The 24191-nt window shown below is 46.2% G+C and overlaps 1 protein-coding gene across 5 annotated transcripts; it reads left to right on the top strand.

Annotated features, from left to right (window-relative positions):
- The first annotated feature begins 93 nt into the window (after positions 1-93).
- TREML1 (triggering receptor expressed on myeloid cells like 1) lies at positions 94-24131 on the top strand. Of its 5 annotated transcripts, XR_010322071.1 has the most exons (7): positions 94-5884; positions 9240-9572; positions 11898-12018; positions 12382-12467; positions 12942-12994; positions 15967-22260; positions 23823-23918. XR_010322071.1 is itself a non-coding variant. In XM_064285691.1 (6 exons), exons 1-6 carry the CDS (start codon positions 5809-5811, stop codon positions 23910-23912), a joined length of 759 nt encoding a protein of 252 aa, XP_064141761.1. In that variant the 5' UTR covers positions 94-5808; the 3' UTR covers positions 23913-24131. The 5 variants fall into 5 exon arrangements, 4 of the variants coding, with proteins under 4 accessions (XP_064141761.1, XP_064141769.1, XP_064141758.1 ...); XM_064285691.1 differs by lacking the exon at positions 15967-22260 and having other exon boundaries at positions 23823-24131; XM_064285699.1 differs by lacking the exon at positions 23823-23918 and having other exon boundaries at positions 15967-23632.
- Positions 24132-24191: the final 60 nt, after the last annotated feature.

Genomic DNA, 24191 nt, shown 5'->3' with positions numbered 1-24191 from the left:
GTTTGGGCTTTATGAAGATCACCTCTCCTGCTAGGGTAGGAGGATTAGTTGGGGTGAGGTCTAGAGCATTTAGGATACCAAGTCCCTCCAGTGCTCACAGGCTCCAGACCAGGCTATCAACTTCTTATTCTTTTCTGTGCGCCTTTCCTGGATCTAATCACTCTAAGTGCTGCCTCCTTCTCTAGAATTCCTCTACCATCTAGTCTTCCTCTCCACTCCTCCTGTCTTCACCCCTACCATCAGCTTCCCGTGGATTATTGCTGATTTTTCTGCCCCACAACTCCCCAGCCCCTTCCTCCAGGTCCATCCAGCTCCCAGTTGACTCATCGTTTCATCTCCCCACAGCTTTGCTTTCCTCATGCTACTTCCCCTTCAGAGACACGACAAGGGCTTGAGTCACAGAGCACAGTGTATCAGAACTGGAAACTACTGCTCTGTTTTGGGTTGAATCCTGTCCCCCCTCAAAATGTGTGTTGGAATCCTAACCCCTTGTCTTAGTTATCTAATGTTACTATAACAGAAATATCACAAGTGGATGGCTTTACAAACAGAAATTTATTCTCTTATAGTCTAGTAAGCTAGAAGTCCAAATTCAGGGTACCAACTCTAAGGCAAGGCCTTCTCTCTCCGTCGGCTCTGGAGGAAAGTCCTTGTCATCAATCCACCCCTGGTCTAGGAGCTTCTCAGTGCAGGAAGCTAGAGTCCAAAGGACATCCTCCTTTCCTGGTTCTTCATTTTTGGGAGCATGAGGTCCCTCTGTCTCTCTGCTGGCTGCTCTTTTTTATATCTCAAAAGAGACTGACTCAAGATATAACCTAATCTTGTAGATTGAGTCCTGCCTCATTAACATAACTGCCTCTACTCCTGCCTAATTAACCTCATAGAGGTGGGATTTTCAACACATAGGAAAATCACATCAGATGACAAAATGGTGGACAATCACACAATACTGGGAATCAGGGCCTAGCCAAGTTGACACATATTTTGGGGGACACAATTCATCCCTAACACCCCTATACCTGTGGATATGACCCTATTTGGAAATAGAGTTTTCTTTGTTATGTTAATGAGGCTATATTGGCACAGGGTGTGTCATAACCCTAACCCCTTCTAAGTTATAAACCAAAAAACCAGCTGCCTTTGAAGCAACTCAGACTCATGGTGGCCCCAAGTGTTTCAGAGTACAGCTGCTCCATAGGGTTTTCAGGGCTGTGACCTTTTAAAAGCAGATTGCCAGGCCTTTATTCCAAGGTGCCTCTGGGTGAATTTGAACCGCAAACCTTTCAGTTAGTAGTCAATCACTTAACCTTTTATGCCACCTAGGAAGACAAGCATAAAGTCGGGGAAGATAGCCAAGGAACCAAGGAACGCTGCGATGACAGAAGCTTAATGAGAAAAGGATCTTCTGCCAGAGCTGACAGAGAGCCTCCCCTGCAGCCTCACAAATTATGAGAAAATAAATTTCTATTCATTAAGCCACCCACTTGTGGCATTTCTGTTATAGCAACACTAGGAAACTAAGACATGGTCCAAACCCCTCATTGTTTAGAAGGGAAACTGAGGCTCAAAGAGGGAAAGGCATTTACCCAAGGTCCCCTGTCGAGTCTAGAAATCCAAATTTCATTTGGCATTCAAGGTGCGCTTCCTTCTAGCTCAGTCTGGCTCATTTGCTCATTTGTTTACTCAATGTGTACTTTTTGAGCATCTACCATGTGGCAGGTACTATTCTGGACACTAAAGACACAGCTGTGAACAAACAAGACAGGCAAAGATTTCTGCCAACACAGAGGTCAGGACCTAGTGGCGTGGGGGAGGGAGAGACAGACAATAAACACAACAAATAAGTAAGTCAGATAGTAGTTAGGCAAAAAGTGCTAAGGAAATTTTAAAATAAAGCCAGGCTAGGAATATGGGGAGGGATACTTAGGTGGCGCAAATCATAAATCACTCAATTGCTAAGCATAAAGTTGGGGGTTTGAACCCACCCAGAGCCACCTTGGAAGACAGCCCTGGCCATCTGCTTCCAAAAGGGCACAGCCTTGAAACCATGGAGCAGTGCTACTCTGAAACACAAGAGGTCACCATGTTGGAATTGACAGCAAGGCAACTAACAACAACAAGGAGTATTGGGAGTGCACAAGGCATGTGGGATGGTGCAGTTTTCAACAGGGTTGTCAGAACATGCTATTTGAGTGCTTGAAGGAGGCGAGCGAGTTAACCGCGAGGATACTGGGGGAAGAGAGTTTGGGGCAGAGGGAACAGCCAGAGCAGCTTATGAAAACTCATCTCCTCAATACACACCCACCACCCTGGGCAAGAGTGATAGGGACACTGGGCTGACTGTAGACTCCTTTCCTCTGAGAACCTGGTCCAGAGCCTAGTGTAAAGTCCTGAGGGTGGGCTGCAGAGAAGAGGAGAATCAAGTAAGCCTCATCCTCGGGCTCTCTGTACTGGGCCTCAGAGCAGGGGAAGTCCAGGAGTCCCTTAGCCACAGCCACACGTGGCTGCTTTGCCACCCAGCCTTGGCTTGGGGGCCAGAGTTTTGAATCCTTGAGAAGGAGACCCTAATATAGCCTTCATGCTCCAGCCTCACTACATCATTCCCCTATCCCAGCAGGGCCCTGACCCTGCCTCGCCCAGCCCCCACTTGGGCTTCTTCAGTGGGACTGCCTGGAGCTCCCAGACTTTGATGCAATCTTCTTTCCTTGGCTTCTCTGACTCAGTGGCAACGGAAATTTCCTCACCGGGTCCCATCGGGTCCCTCAGACTGGAAGTAAAGTCCAGGCACCAAGACTGAGCCGAGCCCGACCTGAGGCCTCGCCACCCACCTCCTCACAGGAACGAATGCCAACAAAATGGGCACAGGAGGCTCCCTGGCACATGCCTGGCCCTAGAATCCACTGCTGCTGTCAGCGCCATCCTTGAACTGAGCTAGCCTCATTTTGGGGATCTTGGGCTTTTCTTGTTCTTGCTCTGCCATCCACTTTTGGGTTCAAATCACCACTGGGAGTTCCTGACTGGGGACATAAAGGGAGACAGAAAAGGAGTCAGATAACTTGGTTTCCAATTTCAACTCTGCCTCCTATTAAAACACCTTAAGCAAGTTCCTTAATCCCTCTGAGCCTCAGTGTTCTCAGCTGTAACAAACTGTGCTTTACAGAATTTTGTGAGGTTGAAAGAAACAGCATTAGTGAAAGCACCTAACCAGGTGTCTGGAACACAGTTGTAGTTTGTTGCTCTCAAGTTAATTCCGACTCCTGGTGACCCCGTGTGTGTAGAGTAGAACTGCTCCATAGTGTTTTCAAGGCTATGACCTTTCAGAAGCAGATTGCCAGGCCTGTCTTCCAAGGTACCTCTGGGTAGGTTCAAACTGCCAAACTTTCGGCTAGTAGTTGAGCACTTAACCATTTGCACCACCCAGGAACTCCTAAACACTGGATTCCTTCATCTTTAATGCCCAGCAACATGAAACCTCCCTGAGGCCAGGATCCTCCTGGTCACCTCTGTCCTAGGCCCCCAGCCGTAGGCTGTATCCAGTTTAGGACCCAACATTAAATGTGCAATACAGTTCCCTCTTCACACAACACTCCCAGGTGGCTTGTTAGCATGAAAAGTAAATTCCTGGTAGGGAAGTCAAAGAAAGCCTGATATGTATTGGCAGGAAAGATATAAGTACTTTCACATCACCCCCAGTGTGACCCACTCATCTGGCTCTGTTCAGGTCTTTCCTGGTTTTAGTGACCTTGGCAGCAGTGTATCTCTGGGAAAAATAGGCCTATGGCAATTAGTTTTAAATTGCTGAAGGATCTCTCACAGCTGGTGATGGAAACGATGATCAGTAGAAACTGCTCATTTGTGCACACCCCCTCCCCACCCGTCTCTCAAGCAGCGCCCAGGGCACACACCCACCTACCATACCTTAGATATGCCTCTGTCTTGGGCACCTTTGGGCGACCTTTGGGACTTGAAAACCCCAAATCCTGGGAAACCCTTCAGTTGCAGGCAAACTGGGACAGTTGGTCACCCTATTAACCACTTCTACTGCCCTCAGCCTAACACACTAGTGGCCTTTTCAGGCTCCTGCTCCCATTATCCATTCTCAACATCCTCGGAGAGGGAAGGAAAAGAAAAAAGTGGGAGAGGGAGGACAGTTTTCTCAGCCCATTTTCTAGGTCTTAGAGTCCCTGGGTGATGCAAATGGTTAACATGCTCAGCTGCTAACTTAAAGTTTAGAGGTTTGAGTCCGCCTAGAAGCACCTCGGAAGAAAGCCCTGGTGATCCCCTTCTGAAAAGTTAGCCATTGGAAACCCTATGTGTTACTGGGTGGAAATCCTAGGTTCTGCTCAGTGTGACTGGTCCCAGCCCAAAAAGGAGAGGCCGAGGTGGGAGACTGGAAAGGTGCCTTTATTTAGTTGCTCAAAGAAAGGAACATTTGGGGCTGCTGCCACCAAGACTGGGTGAGAGGAACTGTTACCTCATCCAGGGTGAGAGGGAATGTTACTTTTATGGGGTTTACAAGCAGGAAGTTCATACAAGTTACAACAGCAACACTCTTACACTGCGCAGGCACAATATAACTTCACGCATTGCCTGTTCAGAAAATGGCAGTTAAACTCCACCCAGAGGCAGGGGAGTTACTATGTGTGAGGTACTTAATGAGCTCAAAGGTTATCCAGAACGTCAACATGGTGCCTAAACTGGTTTCTGCCGATTTCCTCTAGTTTTGGGCAGCAGTTAAGGAAAGGAAAGCCAAGATGTTAATGTGAAGCTACGGGGCATACCAAACAAGCTGCTTGAGGCAGTGGAATTTTCTGCAGCCTGGGACCTCTGTCTTACATGGAGCACAGGGTCACCACGGGTCGAAGTCAACTTAATGGCAACTGTAACTGTTTCTAAGTCCCAACCTCTTTGTCAGGCAATTTGCCCTTCCATCCATCCACACTCTCCCTGCTCACTAACTACTGGTACTCCCCCTGCTGCCCGAGGCCAGCCTCTTTGGGATGGTTGTGGCTCTCTTTTCCAAGGCCCCTTTCTGCAGACAGCTCCTCCTTAGCACCCCACCCTGGCCATCTTCTCAGGCCCTCTGTACAGTATCGCTGTGCGCTGCTGACACAGTGCCACACTTTCTGCTCTTCCCTTTGCCCAAGCAGGTCTGTCTGGTCGCACAGCTGCACTTACTTCCTTACATCAATAACCCAGAGGGAGCCTTGGCTGTCCACAGGCATAGATCTCACGACATACGTCAGCATTTCAATGACACTACCAGTCATTAAATTCCCCCTAACAACATAGTAAATGGTTACTGGAAAATGTAAATGTCCCTTTTGTACTTCTCTGGAAATGTCTGAATAAACACGGTGTAGAGCACATGGGCAGGGCACCAGACTCACCCATTGACTGAGGGACCTGCCTCTGCCTGCCAGGCTCACAGTGACCATCAAATATGGGCTCCAAAGGTGGTAAATTAGAGTGTGTAATTTTTTTTTTTACTAGTTGCCATCAAATCAAATTGACTCTGATTCATGGTGACCCCCTGTTTGTCAGAGTAGAATTATGCTCCTTAGGTTTACTGGTGGCTGGTTTTTCAGAAGTAGATAACCAAGTCTTTCTCCTGAGGCACCTCTGGGTGGACTCAAACTGCCAAACTTTCTGTTAATAGCTGAGCTCATTAACCATTTGTATCACCCAGGGACGTCAATGTGTAATGTACTTCTGGTTAAATCCCAGAATGCCAAGGTCTCCTAGATCTTCAACCCAACTTATAATTGAGAAACACACACATCTGGCTCCACAAGGCAGAATGCCCACATGCATTTATCTTCTCTCCCTCTGCAGCAAAATTCCAGACCCTCATCTTCCCAGTCTCCATGCAGTTGGAGCGCAGGTATGCGGCCAGCTGGCCCAGTCAAATGCACCCCCAACACTGTGACTCCGGAGCCAGGCACACAAAGAAGGGCAGCTTCCTGTGACGGCTGTGGTTTCGCTGTGCAGGAGTGGTGGCAACAGTGTCCTCATTGGGCTGGCGCAGTTTTGGCCCTGGTTCTGCAGGGTCCATTTGTCCCTTCTTATTTTCCAGACCTGGATCTCTTGCCTCCCCAGGGATTTTGTGCCATGTCCAAAATCCTTACCATAGATTAATTGTCTGGGTTGGCAACAAGTGCTCTAACTGATAAACAGAGTCATCATTTGGAGATTTTAAATTAAAGATCGCCCCACCCCCCCATCCTACTCCAGGAATTAGGGAATTATCCATGTTGTCCTGCCTACTCTGTAGCTCTCCATCTACTGGGTCCGTGGCATTCACTGCTTCAGGCTGAGGGCAGACAGAGCCTTGGTCTTGGCTACACATTGGAATCCTTAGATGAGGAGGGGACTTTAAAAGGTGCTAACGCCTGGGCCCTACCCTGCAGAGATTGTAATTGAATAGGTCTGGGGTGTTGCCTGGGTCTTGTGGGTTTTTTTAAAAGCCCCCCCTACCCCGCAACTTGATTCTAATATGCTGCCAAGGCTAAGAACTACTGCCCTAGAGTAATGAGACCATAGCTCAAGAAGAGAAGCATTATAGAAAAATGACCAAAAATGGACAGTCACTGAAAAAGAACTATAAATAGCTCTAAAATACATGCAAATATATTCGTTCCCCCCCAGAATAAGATAAAGATAAAACTGCACCGAAGTACTATTTTTTGTCCACTGAATGCGCAGATATTAAAGTTTGATAATGCACCATGCTGGCAAGAGTATGGGGAAATGCTTTGTTAAACCAAAAAAAAAAAAAACCAAACCCGTCGCTGATGAGTTGATTCAGACTCATACCAACCCTATAGGACAGAGTAAAACTGCCCCCATAGGGTTTCCAAGGAGCCACTGGTGGATTCAAACTGGTGATTTTTTGGTTAGCAGCCAAGCTCTTAAATGCTGCGAATTATAGACATTCCATACATTCTGCCCCTCCTAGGAATTTGTCTTGCAGATATACTCAGACATGACTAAAATGGTATATGGACATGGCTAATCATTGCAGCCTCATTTGTAACAGAAAAAGATTGGAAACAACCTCAGTATTCATCAATAGGGGGTTGATAAAATTAACTGTGGTATATTCACAGAATAGAATACACTGCCATCATATAAAACAAAAAGAACAAGGAAGAAGATAGTTCTTTATGGACTGAGAGAAAACATTCTCTATGTTATGTAGTTACATGAAAAAAGCAAGATGCAGAACTGTGTATATAATGATATACGCTACCATTGTGTAAAAAAAAATAAGGGGAAATATATTTTTCACCTTTAGTTGTTGCCTCAGTTATCTAGTGCTGCTATAACAGAAATACCACAAGTAGGTGGCTTTAACCAACAGGAATTAATTTTCTCACAGTTTAGGAGGCTAGACATTCGAATTCAGGGTGTCGGCTCTAGGGGAAGGGTTTGCCTCTGTGTTGGCCCTGGGGAAGGGTCCTTGTCTCTTCAGCTTGTTTCCTGGTTCCTTGGAAATCGCCGTGTGGCTTGGCATCTATCTTCCCCCATCTCTGCTCTGCTTAATCTGTTCCTTTTATACCTTGTAACAGATTGACTCAAGCCACACCCTGCACTAATCTTGTCTCATTAACATAATAAAAGACAAAGCATTCCCAAATGAGATTATAGCCACAAGTATAGAGGTTAGGATTTACAACACGTATTTTGGGGAACACAATTCAATTCCCAACAGGTGTAGAAAATATCAGGAAAAATAAACCAGGGAGCAGTAGACCTTGGTTATATCTGGGTAGAGGAGATAGGTGGCTGAAGAATAGTAGTTGGAGGAGGTGGGGCACTTCACTGTGATTATTTTTTTATGCTTTTTGAATTTTTTATCATAGGAACATATTACTAATATAAGTCATAGGATAGGGGAGTGAGGAGGAAGGATAGATATAAAGGTACTTTCATTCCACAGAGGAAAGTAATGCAAACTCTTTCTGGGGTGCAGGGCAGGGCCTGGAGAAAGAAAAAGAGGGAGAAGAGAGAAGTAGGCAAGTGCTGATCCTTACTGCTCCCAGGTTTGAAGCTCAGGAAGGGATGTTGGGTTGGAAATCTTTCCAGAGAGATTTGGCAATCTAAAGACAGAAAGAACTTAAGCCAATCATTTTGCCCTGTGCTTATCAGCCATTGCCACCATAGAGTAGAAATGGCAGCATGGTTTATTAGTCAGAAAATTGATATGACCCTACCCCAACCCCAGCCCTGCTCCCAGGCATGAGACTGGAGACCCCTCTAGGAGAAATTTGCCAACTCAGAAGAAAAGGTGGGATTGAAAGGGTCTAAAGACTGCCCGAAGTCCCTGGGGGGTGCAAATGGTTAACTTGCTTGGCTGCACCTCGGAAGAATGGCCTGGCAACCTAATTCCAGAAAAATCAGCCATTGAAAACCCTATGGAGCACAGTTCTTCTCTGATACACATTGATACAACTGGTTGGTAAAGAGGGCCCAGCACAATAAACGAAAGACCTAGCCCAGGGCCCAGTATTCAGGTGGAACATCCTGTTGAGTGGTTGTAATGCAGAGAGAAAGAAAAGCTTCTGAAAGCTTGGGGGGGGGGAAGTCACTCATCAAATATTTAAAATCAGAATGGCCTTGGGCCACAGGGAGGGCGCTTTATCTTCCTCCTTCACAGCTTTGCATCTCAGAGTCTATATTTGGAAGGCCCTGAAGATCATCTTCCCTCTTCCTCTATTGCCCCCCAATTGCTACCATCCTCCTCCCACCTCCTCCTTTAGCTGGGCCCCAGCCCCCCAGGCTTCCAGGCTTTTCTTGGGCCTTCTTTCCCTGCCTTGCCAGCCCTGCCCCCAGAGTCAGTTCCTGAGCACCGAGTGGACTAGGGTTTGAAAGGCACTTGTTATCCCCACCCATGGAGGTGCCCACCAGTCCATGGTCACTGAGAGCCCCATGTGACTGACTGTGGCAGATGCTTTCTGCCCTCAGAGGAGTGCCGCGTCACTCCCCAGGCAAGTGCCAGAGCTGACATCTCCTTGTGTAGCCATGGGCCACAACTTGCTCCTGCTGCTGCTCCTGACACCAGCAGGTAAGTTTCAGAAGGAGCTACTCCTCTGGGCCCCGTATACTCAGCCCCTGCCCAGGAATAACTGGCATCATTGTGCATACCACATGTACTTCGATAAGGCCCAGAAGGTGGGTCTCTAGGTCCCAGTGCCCTCGCCTCCTGCCAGGCATCTCCAACCTCTTTCTTTCCCTAGGTCAGGGCTTGGTGGGCAGCCTCCCCGAGGTGCTGCAGGTGCCCGTGGGGGACTCCATTCAGGTGCATTGCCACTATGGACTCCAGGATGTCAAGGCTCGGAAGGTGTGGTGCCGGTTCCTGCTGGACAGCTGCCAGCCCCTGGTGTCCTCACCCGTGGATCGCAGAGCCCCCGGAGACACGCGCACGTTTCTCACTGACCTTGGTGGAGGCCTGTTTCAGGTGGAAATGATCTCCCTGCGTGAGGAGGATGCAGGGGAGTACGGCTGCGTGGTGGAGGGAGCCGCAGGATCCCAGACAGTGTACCGCATGGCTCTGGAAGTGATCCCTCCAGGTGAGTTACCTGCTAGTTATCCCTTCTTTTGCCTGGGCTCTTGGGCCTCTAGTGGGGGCCCCTGGGAGGCAAGGACCCCTGAGAGGAAACATTGGGAGAAGACATCTTTTCCCCAGCGCTGCAGGGAACGGAAACCATGCTGGTTGGGAAGCCAGTGATAAATCAGCCAAACAGCACCCTGTCCACCTCCCACAAAAGCTGGTTTCCCCACAGGAAACACAGCCTCTTTCCCTACCCCATGGCCTCAGCACTTCTTCCAGCATTTTCAACATACTTGATGCGATCAGCTTTTTACTTAGAGATGCTTTAAACAAAGTTTAATTTCAGCACATAAACTGGAATTAATTTTTGATAGCTTCCAGTTTTTTATTCCTGCACTGGGTTTGGTGGCTTAAGTTACTAAATTCATATCCTATTTAATTTTATAAATCTTCACTTAGCATCTAGTATGTGCCTCACCCGTAGGCTAGGTAGACTCAATGCGTGAACTGTTTTATCTCATTCAGTTTTAAAAATGGAAACAGTGTCACCAACATTTAAGCCAATGTTCTCAATCCTATTTTCAGTATAGGAAACATTTTGTTCTTACAGGTTTTATTCTCACAGACTAGAACTTCCTAGTGTCTACGCCTTTATCAAAAGAAAATTTTAAAGTATTAGGAAAAAAAAAAAACTTTTGGAAAAATTGAAGGATTCTGTAAATGGTGTTTGGAGGGAAAATGGCCAGCTACCAGAGGCTGCTATATTGTCTTCTATTCATTTGTAGGTCTTTTTTTACACAAGTAATTTATGCCCGATCCCCAAATAATGAAAGTAAGATACTTACATTTTCTTGCTTTTTTCTCTTTCCATTAAATAAGAGGGTTATACTAAGTTGTCATTAGAATCCTTTTTGAGTCCATGATTAGTATTACATATCACAAATATACTCCTGCTAATCCTAAACCACCCTTTATCCTCATTCCTTGACACACTGGGATCTAGTAATTCTGGTAATTCCTTGTTCCTTGATGTTCTGGTGTCTCGTAAGTCAGGTAACTTAAAAGGCAAATTTGTCAGGATGTGATACACTAGAAAAAGGTGACAGGTACCTGTAGCACCCCACCGACTGCAATGGGGTAGGAGCTAGAGAACCCACCCGGCTGTAGAGGATGGGTGTTCGGGCAGGCAGGTGGAGCGTGGCATCCGGGGAGAAGGTAGGGTTGGCTCAGGCAAGCACTGTCTTCAGAGAGGCCCATTGTACGCAGCCCACTAGGCAGCAGGGTGTGCAGCAAGAAGTGGGCCATGGCATCTCCAGTTCCTGGTGTGGCATGGGTTGGGAGCAGGAATAGTGAATCTCTCAAGAACAAGGCAAGGCCACCATACCAGAGGGCCTGGAAGGACCAGTCAGGTTTCCAAGATAGAACCTCAGGTCCAGTGAGACAAGCCCTGTCACAAAATCAAGTATCAGAATCTGAGCAAACCTCTCAACAAGAGTCAACTGGTGCTGCATCCTATTTCGGCTGACCTAAAAAATCAAACTTGTTGCCATCGAGTCGATTCTGACTCATAGCGACCCTATAGGACAGAGTAGAGCTGCCCCGTAGGGTTTCCAAGGCTGTAATGTTTACAGAAGCAGACTGCCACGTCATTCTCTTGCGGAGTGGCTGGTGGGTTCAGCTGTGGACCTCTTGATTAGCAGCCAAGCACTTAACCACTGCACCACCAGGGCTCCTCTCCTTACATCCTGAAGGCAGAGCTCAGATGGGGCTCAGCCAGCTTGTGGGTGGGGTCACACGGTTGCAGGTCACGCAGTAATAAAAGGACTAACAGGCTGTGCTGAGGCCTCTTTTGAGACCAATGAAAGACAGCAGCAAGGTCACCACTGAGGATTAGGGTAGGAGAACCCTATTCTGTGGTGGGGAGGGGAGGTGGACAGAGATTACCCAGAGTGGTTTCTACATAGTCTGAACAGCCTGGTAAGACAGAGGAGTACAGGGCGAAGCAGGTGAAAGAAACACGGGACGCCACTGATTATAGAGGGGAAGGGGGGTATATTCACAACCTGGTATGTTAACTGAAAGGCGAGTGGTCCAAACCCATCAGCGCTCTGCGGGAGAAAGACCTGGAAATCTGCTTCTGTAAAGATTACAGCCCAGCAAACCCTATGGGGCAGTTACTCTGTGCTATAGGGCAGCTATCACCTAACAACAATGGACACGAAGAGCCAGTGCTGTTCCCTGACCCCCAGGAACATTCCAAGCTTCTCCTTCCTCAGATCCACATCCTCAGTCCCTCAGACCTCAACACTGGCATGTGCTCATTAAATACTTCCTTCTGATTCAGCTCCTAGCCTGAAAGAAGAGAAAGCAGAGGAAACCTACGAGATTGGCAGTCCCTTTGGTGAGCTCTCCTCAGATCCCGTGGGCAGTGCCAGCCCTCTGGAACCCAGCCCAGATGAGAAGAGGTACTGACAAGAACTGGATTTGGGTGGCCAGGAGAAGGATGGTGGGGAAGATATGACTTGCTTAGAGCCCCAGACAAAATCAAAAGGGGGTACCTTATCATTCCTTCCACGCTGGGGAACCTCTGATCAGGCAGACCTCTCTATCCCAGTTTAGTGATGGGTAGGTCTTCAGTCAGTGTACCCTGAGAATGCACGCTTCTTCTGCCCTGGCTGAGTCTGCCCTCCTCATTTCATTCCAAAAATCTTCTTTCTCCCAACTGTGGCTTGTGGAGAATGTGAACCCTCTGCCACTGCTCTAGGGCTCCTGGCAAGCAGCCCCTGCAGGCTTCAGGGCTAAGCCAGCTGTCCCTTTCTGTCTCTCAGCATTCCATTGATCTGGGGCTCTGTGCTCTTGCTGGCCTTGCTGGTTGCGGCAGTGGTGCTGTTTGTTGTGATGGCCAAAAGGAAAGGTAGGTAGCTATCTATCCCAGCCTGGTCCCACTGGTCTTGTTATCAACCAGCTCTGCAGACTAGGCCAGGAGTCTAGGTCTGCTCCCCCTACAAATGGGGTTATCAGACTTTAGTAAGGTGCCCATACCCCAGGGTTCACATGGCTGAAGAATGGAAGGGAGGGAGGAGATTTGGTGGGAAAAGGCCTGGGGAAAGAAAAGAATTGGAAAGGGTGGGGCAGTAGGATTGGAGATGGGGAACAGGGCTTAGGGAGGCAGGTTGAAGGGAGTTGTGGAAGCCATGTAAGTGGGTGAGGAAAGTTAGGGTAGTCTGCGGGGCTGGAGAGACTGAAAGGGTAAAGGTTTGGTGGTGGCCATGGTGGAAGAAGGTCAGCCTGGACTAGGAACGAGGCTCCAGAGGCTGTGAAGAGAGTGGGGGCTGGGCTGTGAGTCAGCACAGGAACCAGATGGTGCTGCTGTCCTCTGTCCTGCCAGGGAACAGGCTTGCAGCTTGTGGCGAATCCCAGAGTAACAGAGTTCCAGCCATGGTAAGGACACTGCCGGCCCCCAACACCATATTCCCCAGACCTTCCGTCTGTGATGTTCACTAGGAGGCCCCAGGACGATGGGGTAGAAAAAGTCAGGGTCTAAACCCTCTTCCTAAATGCTGTAGATTGGGCACCAACGGTTTCCCTTGGTATCCCATCTTCCCAGATGTGGGGAGAAACTCAGTGCTTGAAAATCTTCAAAAGGAACCTGGTGAAGCTCTCTTACTCATGGATACACTGAGGATTTGAGAGAGACAGAGCCAGTTTGGTCCCAGGCTATGCACCAAAAGGAACTGAGGCACAGGGAGGCATCATCTCTTTTCCTGATTTGCCTGCTTTTATTACAGGACCCCTCCTCGGTGGGTCACCACAACAATGATTCTGGACCGGCTGATTTGCCATCGGATGTACCATATGTTAGGCTCGACTCACCACCCTCCTTTGACAATACCACTTACACCAGCCTACCTCTTGATCCCCTATCAGGGAAACCCCCACTTTCACCTCCATCACCCCCTCTGCCTCCTAAGGCCCCGATCTCCTCCAAGCCTGTGACATAAGCCACAGTCATCTTCCCTGGAGGCGACAAAGGTGGAGAGGCCTCCTGTGAACCAGCCCAGGATCCACCTACTAGCCAGACTCCACCCAGCTAAGCTGCTCACCACACTGTATTCTCACAGAGGTCATCCCCAGGGGTTCAATGTATCCACCCACCCAGCTCACACGCTATACCCTACAATATCAGAGCAACTAGGGGTTTTAGGATGTAATCAGATGCCTTGACTTTAGTGACCAGGAAAGTGATGCTCAGATATGAATGGGGTGTCTGTCTCGGGGGAACCCACCATGATGGTTCCTCTACCATTATAGCACTGGGCTAAATAAACCCTAAATGATGATGATGTGTGACTTCATGGTGATTGACAGGGGAGGAAAGGGCTTGAGTGTGACCAATCATAGCCTGTGAAAAGACTCTGGCCCAGAGTTTGTGTGGCATAATTGCCACTTGTCCTGCCAGTGGGGATTCAAGAGGCACCAAGAAGACTTCCTCAAATGTATTACCTGCCTCTCTCATGATGCCTAAAAGTACAAAATCATTTGTTTAAGTATAGAAAGTTCTTCTGCTTTCTGCTTGACACCTTGTAAACAAGTGACACCTTATGATTAGAGGGGTGGTGTAATGATTAAAGGAAACCCAGAACAGATACAGTGTGAGAGATGAGGCTGAAAAGAAAGAGAAATAAGGGCAGAAACTGAAAGAGAAGACAGGAGATAAAAGACCTTTGCAGGAGTCAAGTTTTACTAGAGCTGGTGCTCTCTTAACTGGGTGGTGATGTGGCAGCACAGTTCCTTTTGGCCTGAACTCTGGAAAAGCCCGTGGAATAAAGGCATGTAGGGTTGGGGACCAAGTGGTGGTGGTGTGGTATAAGTGTGGCTATGGACAAGTGTGAAGGAAAGCTCATCTAGGCTGGCGGAAGGAAGGCCTTTAAGGTTCCTTCCAGAATTTCTTCTGAAACTGTTCAATTTGAAGATATTTGCCCATATCAGGATGAGACTTTAATGGAGGGGATGAGGTGTTCAGGAATCTAGTCTTGTTACAGTCATGGACAGCTAGGCAGAGAGAGGTTTTCGTAATCTGGAGGGTCCCTAAACTTGGCCTAGACACATCAGAAGAAAGAACAGGGGCTGTGCCTTGAGCTCCCAGCTGACTTAAGTCTTATGATTCTATTTTTAGGGAGCTCGGACAGGATGTGCTGAGCTTCCCCTGATAGAGTCTCAGATGGTGACAGAACTCAAGTTTTACTTCTGTCCTGTGGGGAGCCAGCAGTGGTCAGGCTGTCCACCAATCAACTAAGCCTTCATTCTCCCTGGATCAGATAATGAGGGACTGCCTGGGGGTGAGGGGAGAGGCAGAATAAAATCTAAAAAGAACTCTCTGGTCTAAATGTATTTAGAATTTCTTAGAACCTGCTTATATTTAACAGTACAAAGGAGAATACAAAGGAAGACAATATCATCTATCAATTGGGTGGTGGAGGTGAGGGAAGGAAGGAAATACATAAATTGCATCTTTACTCATGGTAGGGGGTCTAAGAAGACCAACAAAAGTCATAGTTATGAAAATAACTTCTAAAATCAAAATACCGGCCTTCTAAATTACAAGATTGTTTGATAATTTCTGCATTGGGCTGGATCATCTTTCTTGGGAATAGGAATATGGATCTCTTCCAGTCGGTTGGCCAGGTAGCTGACTTCCAAATTTCTTGGCATTGACAAATGAGCACTTCCAGAGCTGCATCCCTTTGTTGAAACATCTCAATTGGTACTCCATCAATTCCTGGAGTCTTGTTTTTCACCAGTGCCCTCAGTGCAGCTTAGACTTCTTCCTTCAGTACTGTTGGTTCTTGGTCATATGCTGCCTCCTGAAATGACCGTCGACCAATTCTTTTTGGTACAGTGACTGTGTATTCCTTCTATCTTCTTTTGATGCTTCCTGCATCGTTCAGTATTTTGCCTATAGAATCCTTCAATATTGCAACTTGAGGCTTGAATTTTTTTCTTCAGTTCTTTCGGCTCGAGAAATGCTGAACATGTTCTTCTCTTTTGGTTTTCTGACTCTAGGTCTTTGCACATGTCATCATAATACTTTCGTCTTCTGGAGCTGCCCTTCGAACTCTTCTGTTCAGCTCTTTTACTTCATCATTTCTTCCATTCACTTTAGCTACTCTATGTTCAAGAGCAAGTTTCAGTCTTCTGACATACCTTTTGTTTTTTTTCTTTCTTTCCTGTCTTTTTAATGACCTCTTGCTTTCTTCATGTAGGATGTCCCTGATGTTATTCCACGACTTGTCTGGTCTTCAGTCATTAGTGTTCAGTGTGTTAAATCTATTCTTGAGATCGTCTCTAAATTCAGGTGGGATATACTCAAAGTAGTACTTTGGTTTTCGTGAACTTGTTCTAATTTTATTCAGGGAACTTCCAGAAATTCAAGCCAGATCCAGAAGAGGACGTGGAACAAGGGATGTCACTGCTGATGTCAGATGGATCCTGGTTGAAAGCAGAGAATACGAGAAAGATGTTTACCTGTGTTTTATTGACTATGCAAAGGCATTCAACTGGGTGGATCATAACAAATTATGAATAATATTGAGAAGACCGGGAATTCCAGAACACTTAATTGTGCTCATGAGGAGCCTGTACATAGATCAAGGGGCAGTTATTCAAACAGAAGGGGATACTGCACCGTTTAAAGTCGGGAAAGCTGTGCATCAGGGTTGTAGCCTTTCACCATAATTATCCAATATGTATGCTGAGCAAATAATCCTAGAAGGTGGGCTATATGAAGGATGGGGTCATCAGGAATGGAGGAAGGCTCATTAACAACCTGCATTATGCAGATGATACAACTTTGATTGCTGAAAGTGAAGAGGACTTGAAGTACTTACTGATGAAGATCAAAGACTTAAGTATGGATTACACCTCAACATAAAGAAAACAAAAATCCTCACAACTGGACCAATAAGCAACATTGTGATAAACTGAGAAAAGGGTGAAATTGTCAAGGATTTCATTTTACTTGGATCCACAATTAACACCCACGGAAGCAGCAGTCAAGAAATCAAATGACACATTGCATTGGGAAAATCTGCTGCAAAGACTTTTTTTTTTTTTTTTAATTTTTATTGTGCTTTAAGTGAAAGCTTACAAATCGTCGGACTCTCAAACAAAAATGTATAAACACCTTGCTATATACTCCTCATTGCTCTCTCCATAATGAGACAGCATATTCCGTCCCTCCTCTATTTCTTTTCGAGTACATTGGGCCAGCTTCTGACCCTCTACCCTCTCATCTCCCCTTCAGACAGGAGATGCCAACATAGTCTCATGTGTCTACTTGATCCAAGAAGTTCATTCTTCACCAGTATCACTGTCTATCCCATAGTCTAGTCCAATCTCTGTCTGAAGAGTTAGCTTTAGGAATGGTTCCTGTCTTGGGCTAACAGAAGGTCTGAGGACCATGACCTCTGGGGTCATTCTAGTCTCAGTCAGACCATTAAGTCTGGCCTTTTTACAAGAATTTGGGGTCTGCATTCCACTGCTCTCCTGCTCCCTCAGGGGTTCTTTTGTTGTGTTCTCTGTCAGGGCAGTCATCGGTTGTAGCTGGGCACCATCTAGTTCTTCTGGTTTCAGGCTGATGGAGTCTCTGGTTTACGTGGCTCTGTCTGTGTCTTGGGCTCATGATTACCCTGTGTCTTTGGTGTTCTTCATTCTCCTTTGCTCCAGGTGGGTTGAGACCAACTGATGCATCTTAGATGGCTGCTTGCTAGCGCTTCAGACCCCAGATGCCAGTCTCCAAAGTGGGATGCAGAATGTTTTCTTAATAGATTTTATTATGCCAATTGACTTAGATGTCCCCGAAACCATGGTCCCCAAACCCCCGCCCCTGCTATGCTGGCCTTCAAAGTGTTCAGTTTATTCAGGAAACTTGCTTTTAGTTTAGTCCAGTTGTGCTGACCTCACCTGTATTGTGTGTTGTCTTTCCTTTCACCTAAAATAGTTCTTATCTAGGAAACCCTGGTGGCGTAGTGGTTAAGTGCTACGGCTGCTAACCAAAAGGTTGGCAGTTCGAATCTGCCAGGAGCTCCTTGGAAACTCTATGGAGCAGTTCTACTCTGTCCTATAGGGTCGTTATGAGTCAGAAGCGACTCGACGGCACTGGGTTTGGCTTTTTGGTTTGGTACTATCTAATTAGTGAAAAGCCCTCTCCCTCCCTCCCTCCCCACTCTGGTAACCATCAAAAAATATTCTCTTCTCTGCTTAAGCTATTTCTCAAGTTCTTATAATAGTGATCTTATACAATATTTGTCCTTACAAAAGACCTTTTTAAAGACGTTATCTTGAAGATCAAGGTGCGCCTGACCTAAGCCATGGTGATTTCAGTCACCTCATAGGCATGCGAAAGCTGGACAATGGATAAGGAAGACCGAAGAATTGATGCCTTTGAATTATGGTGTTGGTGAAGAATGTTGAATATACCATGGACTACCAGAAGAATGAACAAATCTGTCTTGGAAGAATTACAGCCAGAATGCTCCTTAGAAGCAACGATGGTGAGAAAATGTCTCACAGACTTTGGACATGTTATCAGGAGGGATCAGTCCCGAGAGAAGGATATCATGCTTGGTAAAGTAGAGGGTCAGCAAAAAAGAGGAAGACCCTCAAGGAGATGGGCTGACACAGTGGCTGCAACAATAGGCTCAAGCATAACAATTGTGAGGATGGTGTAGGGCTGGACGGTGTTTCGTTCTGTTGTACACAGAACCAACTTGAAGGCACCTAACAACAACACAAATTACCAGAAACACACACAAAACCAAGGCAAGAAAATGTAGGCACCTGGTAAGATGGCTGACCACCTCGAAGGATGGTGCCGTATCGGGGACTCAGACTGGGCATTCAGCAGTGGCTGTAGCCAAGACGGCCTTGGTGAGTGGAAGTCCATGTTGCTGAACCCATGCATAACCTCCATCCCTGCCACCATGGCCACTTTGTCCATGAGCCCACTGAGCAACGACGGGAGTGGCTGGAGAGAGGATGATTGGTTTCCCCAGAATTCGTCATCCTACCTACTTGATTTTTAAAATCCTCCTCTGCTGAGGTCACCCTTTGGTGAGCATTAACATGGGACACAAATATCTTCACTTCTGTGGCCCATTCAGAGAGGTCTATCTACATACCTCTTCCCCATATCTCCTTGTCTCCAATTTTCCAATCGTGTTCCTTCCAAGTTCCTTACCATCTAGCCAAACCATTGGCCACAGCCCATGAATCAGTATACAATCACACATCTGGCCATTTCTCCTTCCAAGCAAAGTGAACAAACAGGTGCACTGCTGGAAGTTATGCCCATTGGGAGGATTTCCCTTCACCACTGTTCTTTGGGGAGGTCCCAGAATGGGGCTGTAGTGCTGGTGCTGCCCACTTTTGAGTGGTGCCTGCATATCACGTAGAACCATCTGTAAACCAGGCACGAGTTTTCTCTTCCTTGGTCAACTGATCATAAGCAACTCCCCATGAGGCCATAGGTGCAGACTGGGAGATGGAAGGTAATGTGACAGGAGTGGAGACCACAGGCATTTGGGCCACTTCCTCATGCAACTTATGCCTTCAGGTCTTGCTTGGGCCTGATCTCATATACCACTTGCATTTAATGTTGGAGCACCGCTGTGCATGTCTAAGTTTATAGCTCTGTCAGACAACACCCAGTTCATGACAGATAGCTCAGGCTGCATGGTAACTTGGTGGCTTATGGTTAAACGTTCAGTTTCTATCTACTAAGGCCCAGTAATAAGCCAAAAGCTGTTTCTCAAAAGGAAACCAGTTACCTGCAGAAGATGGCAGGGCTTTGCCCCCAAATCCTAAGAGTCTATGCTATGATTCACCAATAAAAAACCCATTGCCATTAATTCCAACTCATGGAGACTCTATACGACAGAGTAGAACTGCCCCATAGCGTTTCCAAGGAGTGCCTGATGGATTCGAACTGCCAACCTTTTGGTTAGCAACTGAACTCTTAACTGCTACGCCACCAGCATTTCCTGATTCACCCAGAGTCCTGCCAAAGACTCCAAACAGCATCTCTATCTGCCACTGATACTTCAAGCACCATTAGATCAGCCAGATCACATGGCCCAAGTGGCACAGCAGCTTTCACACCAGCCTAAACTTGTTGCAAAGCCTTCTCTTGTGGGCCCCACTCAAAAGTAGCAGCTTTCTGAGTCACTTGATAAATAGGCTGGAGTAGCACACCCAAATGAGGAATATGTTGCCTCCAAAATCCAAAGAGGCCCACCAGGCATTGTACCTCCTTTTTAGTTGTGCGAGGAGCCACATGCAATAACTTATCCTTTACTTTAGAAGGAATATCTTGACATGCCCCACTGGACCCCTAGAAATTTCACTGAGGTGGAAAGCACCTGAATTTTTGTCAGATTAATTTCCCATCCTTTAGCATGCAAATGTTTTACCAATAAGTCCAGAGTTATTGACACTTCTTCCTTACTAGGTCCAGTCAGCATAATGTCATCAATGTAATAGTGACATCTTGTGAAAGGGAAGGGTGATCAAGGTCCCTGCAAACTACATTATAACATATGGCGAGAGAGTTGATATAACCACGAGGAAGGCAACTGAAGGTGTATTGCTGGCCTTGCCAGTTGAAGGCAAACTGGTTCTGGTGGTCCTTTGAGACAGGTATGGAGAAAAAGTCATTAGCCAGATAAAAAGCTGCACCAGGAGATGTATTTACTCAAGCAGTAAAACCACATCTGGAACGGCAGCTGCAACTGGAGTCACCACCTGGTTAAGTCTTTGATAATTCACTGTCATTCTTCAATATCCATCCGTTTTTCTGCACAGGCCAAATAGGTGAGTTGAACAGGGATATGGTGGGAATCACAAACCCTGCATACTTCAAGTCCTTTATGGTGGCTGTAATCTCTGCAATCCCTCCTAGGAAGTGGTATTGCTTTTGGTTTACTATTTCCTAAGTAGGGGCAGTTCTAATGGCTTACACTCAAGTTTTTCCTACCATAATACGCCTTACTCCACTTGTCAGGGATCCAATGTGGGGGTTCCTCCAGTTGCTGAGTATATCTATTCTAGTTATGCATTCTGGAACTGGGGAAATCACTACAGGATGGGTTCAGGGGCCCACTGGACCTACTGTGAGACGGACACAAGCTAAGACTTCATTAATAACCTGACACACCATATGCCCCCACTCTGACTGGTGGGCCACAGTGACATTTTAGGTCTCCTGGAATGAGTCTCAGCTCAGAGTCAGCATCCAGTAATCCCTTAAAATTCTGATTATTTCCTTTTCCCCAATAAACAGTCACTCTCATAAAAGGCCACAGATCCCTTCAGGGAAGGCTGGGAGAAAGATTAGCAGTAAAAGTTTTTGGCAGTGTACTGGAGTCCTTTCTCAAGGGGACCTGGCCTCTCCTTCATTCAAGGCCTGTAAACTCACTCAAGTCTGAGAATTGATTGAGGGACCATGACTATTCTGGCAATTCAAGTTAGAATTACTCTGCTTGTAAAGATCAAATAAATATTCAGTAGATTTCCTATTTCACTCCCAGGATACCATGACTTAGGCAGTCAAATGCCATAAGCCCATATGAGTCAGACTCTTTTGATCATTGCTTTGACTCCACTGTCCATTACAATAACTATGCTCACCTTGTCTTTGTTGATTGAGTGCCACCACTGGGCCCCCTACTACCACTGGGTCCAATCAGCCCCACTGTACTTAGGTGTCTTAGGGCAGCTCCCATTGTCAAATATGACTTACATAAAATAACAATCACCCACCCAACCCAGTGCCGTGAAGTCGATTTTGACTCAAAATCATAGCAGTCTTCAAAGTTGCTGGGGCTCCCTTCCCAAATTCGTTCCTCACCATTGTGGTAAAAGGTGTGTCCTCTGGACACTTCATGTGTGGGTCTGTGGGTCTAATCTGATAAATCCACTCTAGCATGCCAATCTCCCTAAGCCTTTTGATACCTTATCCTACAGTACACCAAGGCAGGCATGGTACTTCAACTTGATTTAGTGTAGGCCACATGTAATCCATGCTTCAGCCACCCAATTAAATAAACTATTATATCTGGTTCTAACTTCTCGAGCTGAAAAACTGAATGAAGAATCTGTGCTTAGCGGGCCCATATCAATAAACTAAGACTGATTGATCTTTATGTTCCTTGCACATTATACCACACCCTTCATAGCCATTCCCACACATATTCCCCAGGTTTCTGTTGTACACATTAGAAAAGTCAAGCAGTTCTTTTGGCGTGTGGCATACCTTCTCCTGGGTCACACTTTGTACTTTACCTTTTGGGGCTTGCTGGGACTTAAGTCGAGTAATAGGTCTAGACGCCAAAAGGGGTGATGGGGATGTGTTTTAAGAACATTCAGCATTGTCTTGTAAGCACCTGCCTCAGGCAATGACTCACACAAAGACTCTTTAGACACAGCTGGATTAATTTCATTAGATGGGGTGGAGGGGCTAATGGTTTTATTGGCAGGAGTGATTCAATGGAATTTAGGGGCTCAGTGCTCCCACTTCCTGATTATGTGACCATATGTCCCCATCCCAAGTTTCAGGATCCCATTTTTTCCCAATTAATGCTCTCATTTTAACTTCAGACACCACTTGTGGTTGGGAATTGAGTTGGTGTTGGAATTCAGCCACTCTTACGGTAAGACTCTGGGTTTTGTTTTCAGCGACATCAGCTGTTACTACAAGAAAAAAGGCTTTCTTTCAAGGCACAAGTGGAAACTTTGAGGTCGTTTATGCAGTGCTTGAGCTTTGACTCTGAAGTCCTGAACTAATCTGAATCTCTTTCACCACTTTGTTTAGCGAAAGTAGGACCAACCAAGCAGCTTCCTTATACTTCTCATTATGACAAAATTGTAGAAAGATATCAAACGTATTGTCACTCAGAGCCTTGCCTTTCACCAATATGTGACCTACTGGTTGTGATATTTTGTGTTATTTCTGTTACCACCTCACCTCATGGATTAGTGGTGTCCTCTTTACTGCTGGAAGCAGAGTTGTCAACACCTTTAAGATTGAACAGACTTGAGAATCAATTTAGAAAACTCGCCCTTAGATTTTGTTTCTCTAGAACCACTCTTGGTATCAGATGTCTTAGGCTGGGTTGTCTAGAGAAGCAAAACCAGTGAAGCATATAAATAAATAAATAAATCTATCTCTCAAAGAAATGGCTCACATGATTGTAGAGGCTGGAATATCCCAAGTCTGTGGGTCAGAATAGAGGCCTCTCTTGATCCACACAGCCACAGAGGCTGGTGAATCCAAGATCAGCAGGTCAAATGGCAGGGCTCCCTGCTCACAGGTTGCAAAGCCTGACTAATCCCAAGACCAGCAGGCAAGCAGCCAGTTCAAGTCCCAAGAACTAGAGGTTAGATGAACAGAAGCCAGCTGCAGGATCCAGAGTGAGCAAAAGCAAAAGCCTGTGAGTCTTGCCAGAGTGTCCACTTACACGTGATGCAGGCTACACCCCCAAGGAAACTCCCTGACAACTGATTAACCAGTCACAGCAGATCCTGTCATAGAGGTGATCACATTATATCGAACCTCATCATGGAAGGGATCACATCATCATACAACTGCCGAACCACTGAGAATCATGGTCCAGCCGAGTTGACACACAACCTTAACGATCACACTCACCTATTATACGTAACTCTGGACTGTAGTTTCATACATACTTAGTACAAAAAGATTTTAAAAGGCTGAAAATAAAAAGATGGGCCAAAGAATATCGAAAATTGCTTCATATCAGAACTTTTGGAGTTCAGCTAAAAAAATGCTCAGAGGAAAATTCATACCCTTAACAACAAAAATTAAGCATCTCACTCAAATGTCTAAGAAGAAAAATGGTAGAACTGGTAATTAAAAGAGTTCATTCTTTGAAATGAAACAAAAAAACTGTTAGATAACTTAATGAAGTAATAAATAACAAGGGGAAATAACCACGAATATAAAAGACACTGAAAATAATCATGAATGTTTATGTTCTAGGACAGGGCCTGGGGTGGCAAGGAGTGGTGGAAGTGTGGGGTGGGGTGGTGTGGGGTGGTAAGAAAGACTGTACAAAGGGGCCTGAAATAACTTTTTAGGTTGACTGAAATGTTCTCTATTATGACTGTGGTAGTGGTTAGTTACATGGGTGTATACATTTGTCAAAACCCATCATTAAACTGGGTGCATTTTCTTGTCTGTACCTCTCAAAAGACTCCTGGCCTTCGTAGGAGCCTGTTACCACATCTGTGGCCAAAGAGGGGCAACGTCAAAGGACTCGCACCGCCAGCCTTCCTTAAGTAACGACAACCTCTTGGTTAGAGGTGTATTTTCTCATCTGCTAATGGATCTCACCTTGTGTAAGATGGAATCAGTTCAACCCAAAGCCTCTCAGGCCTCCTGTCTGCCCCTGGTTGGAACTTCTGCTACAGTTACACTACTGACTGCTGAGACTTAAGACGGATCTAAGGGTTGTGCTCTCACAAATATACTTTTATTTTGACAAAGATATAGGCAGTAGTGACTGTAAAAGTTTAATATATTTAATATGTACACTATACAGTTTCTTAATAAGGAGAGCTT

Source organism: Loxodonta africana, chromosome 1 (genome assembly GCF_030014295.1).
Source record: "Loxodonta africana isolate mLoxAfr1 chromosome 1, mLoxAfr1.hap2, whole genome shotgun sequence".
Taxonomy (NCBI): Eukaryota; Metazoa; Chordata; class Mammalia; order Proboscidea; family Elephantidae; genus Loxodonta; species Loxodonta africana.
Note: the sequence above shows the minus strand (reverse complement) of the source record. Positions and strands in the feature narration are given on the sequence as shown.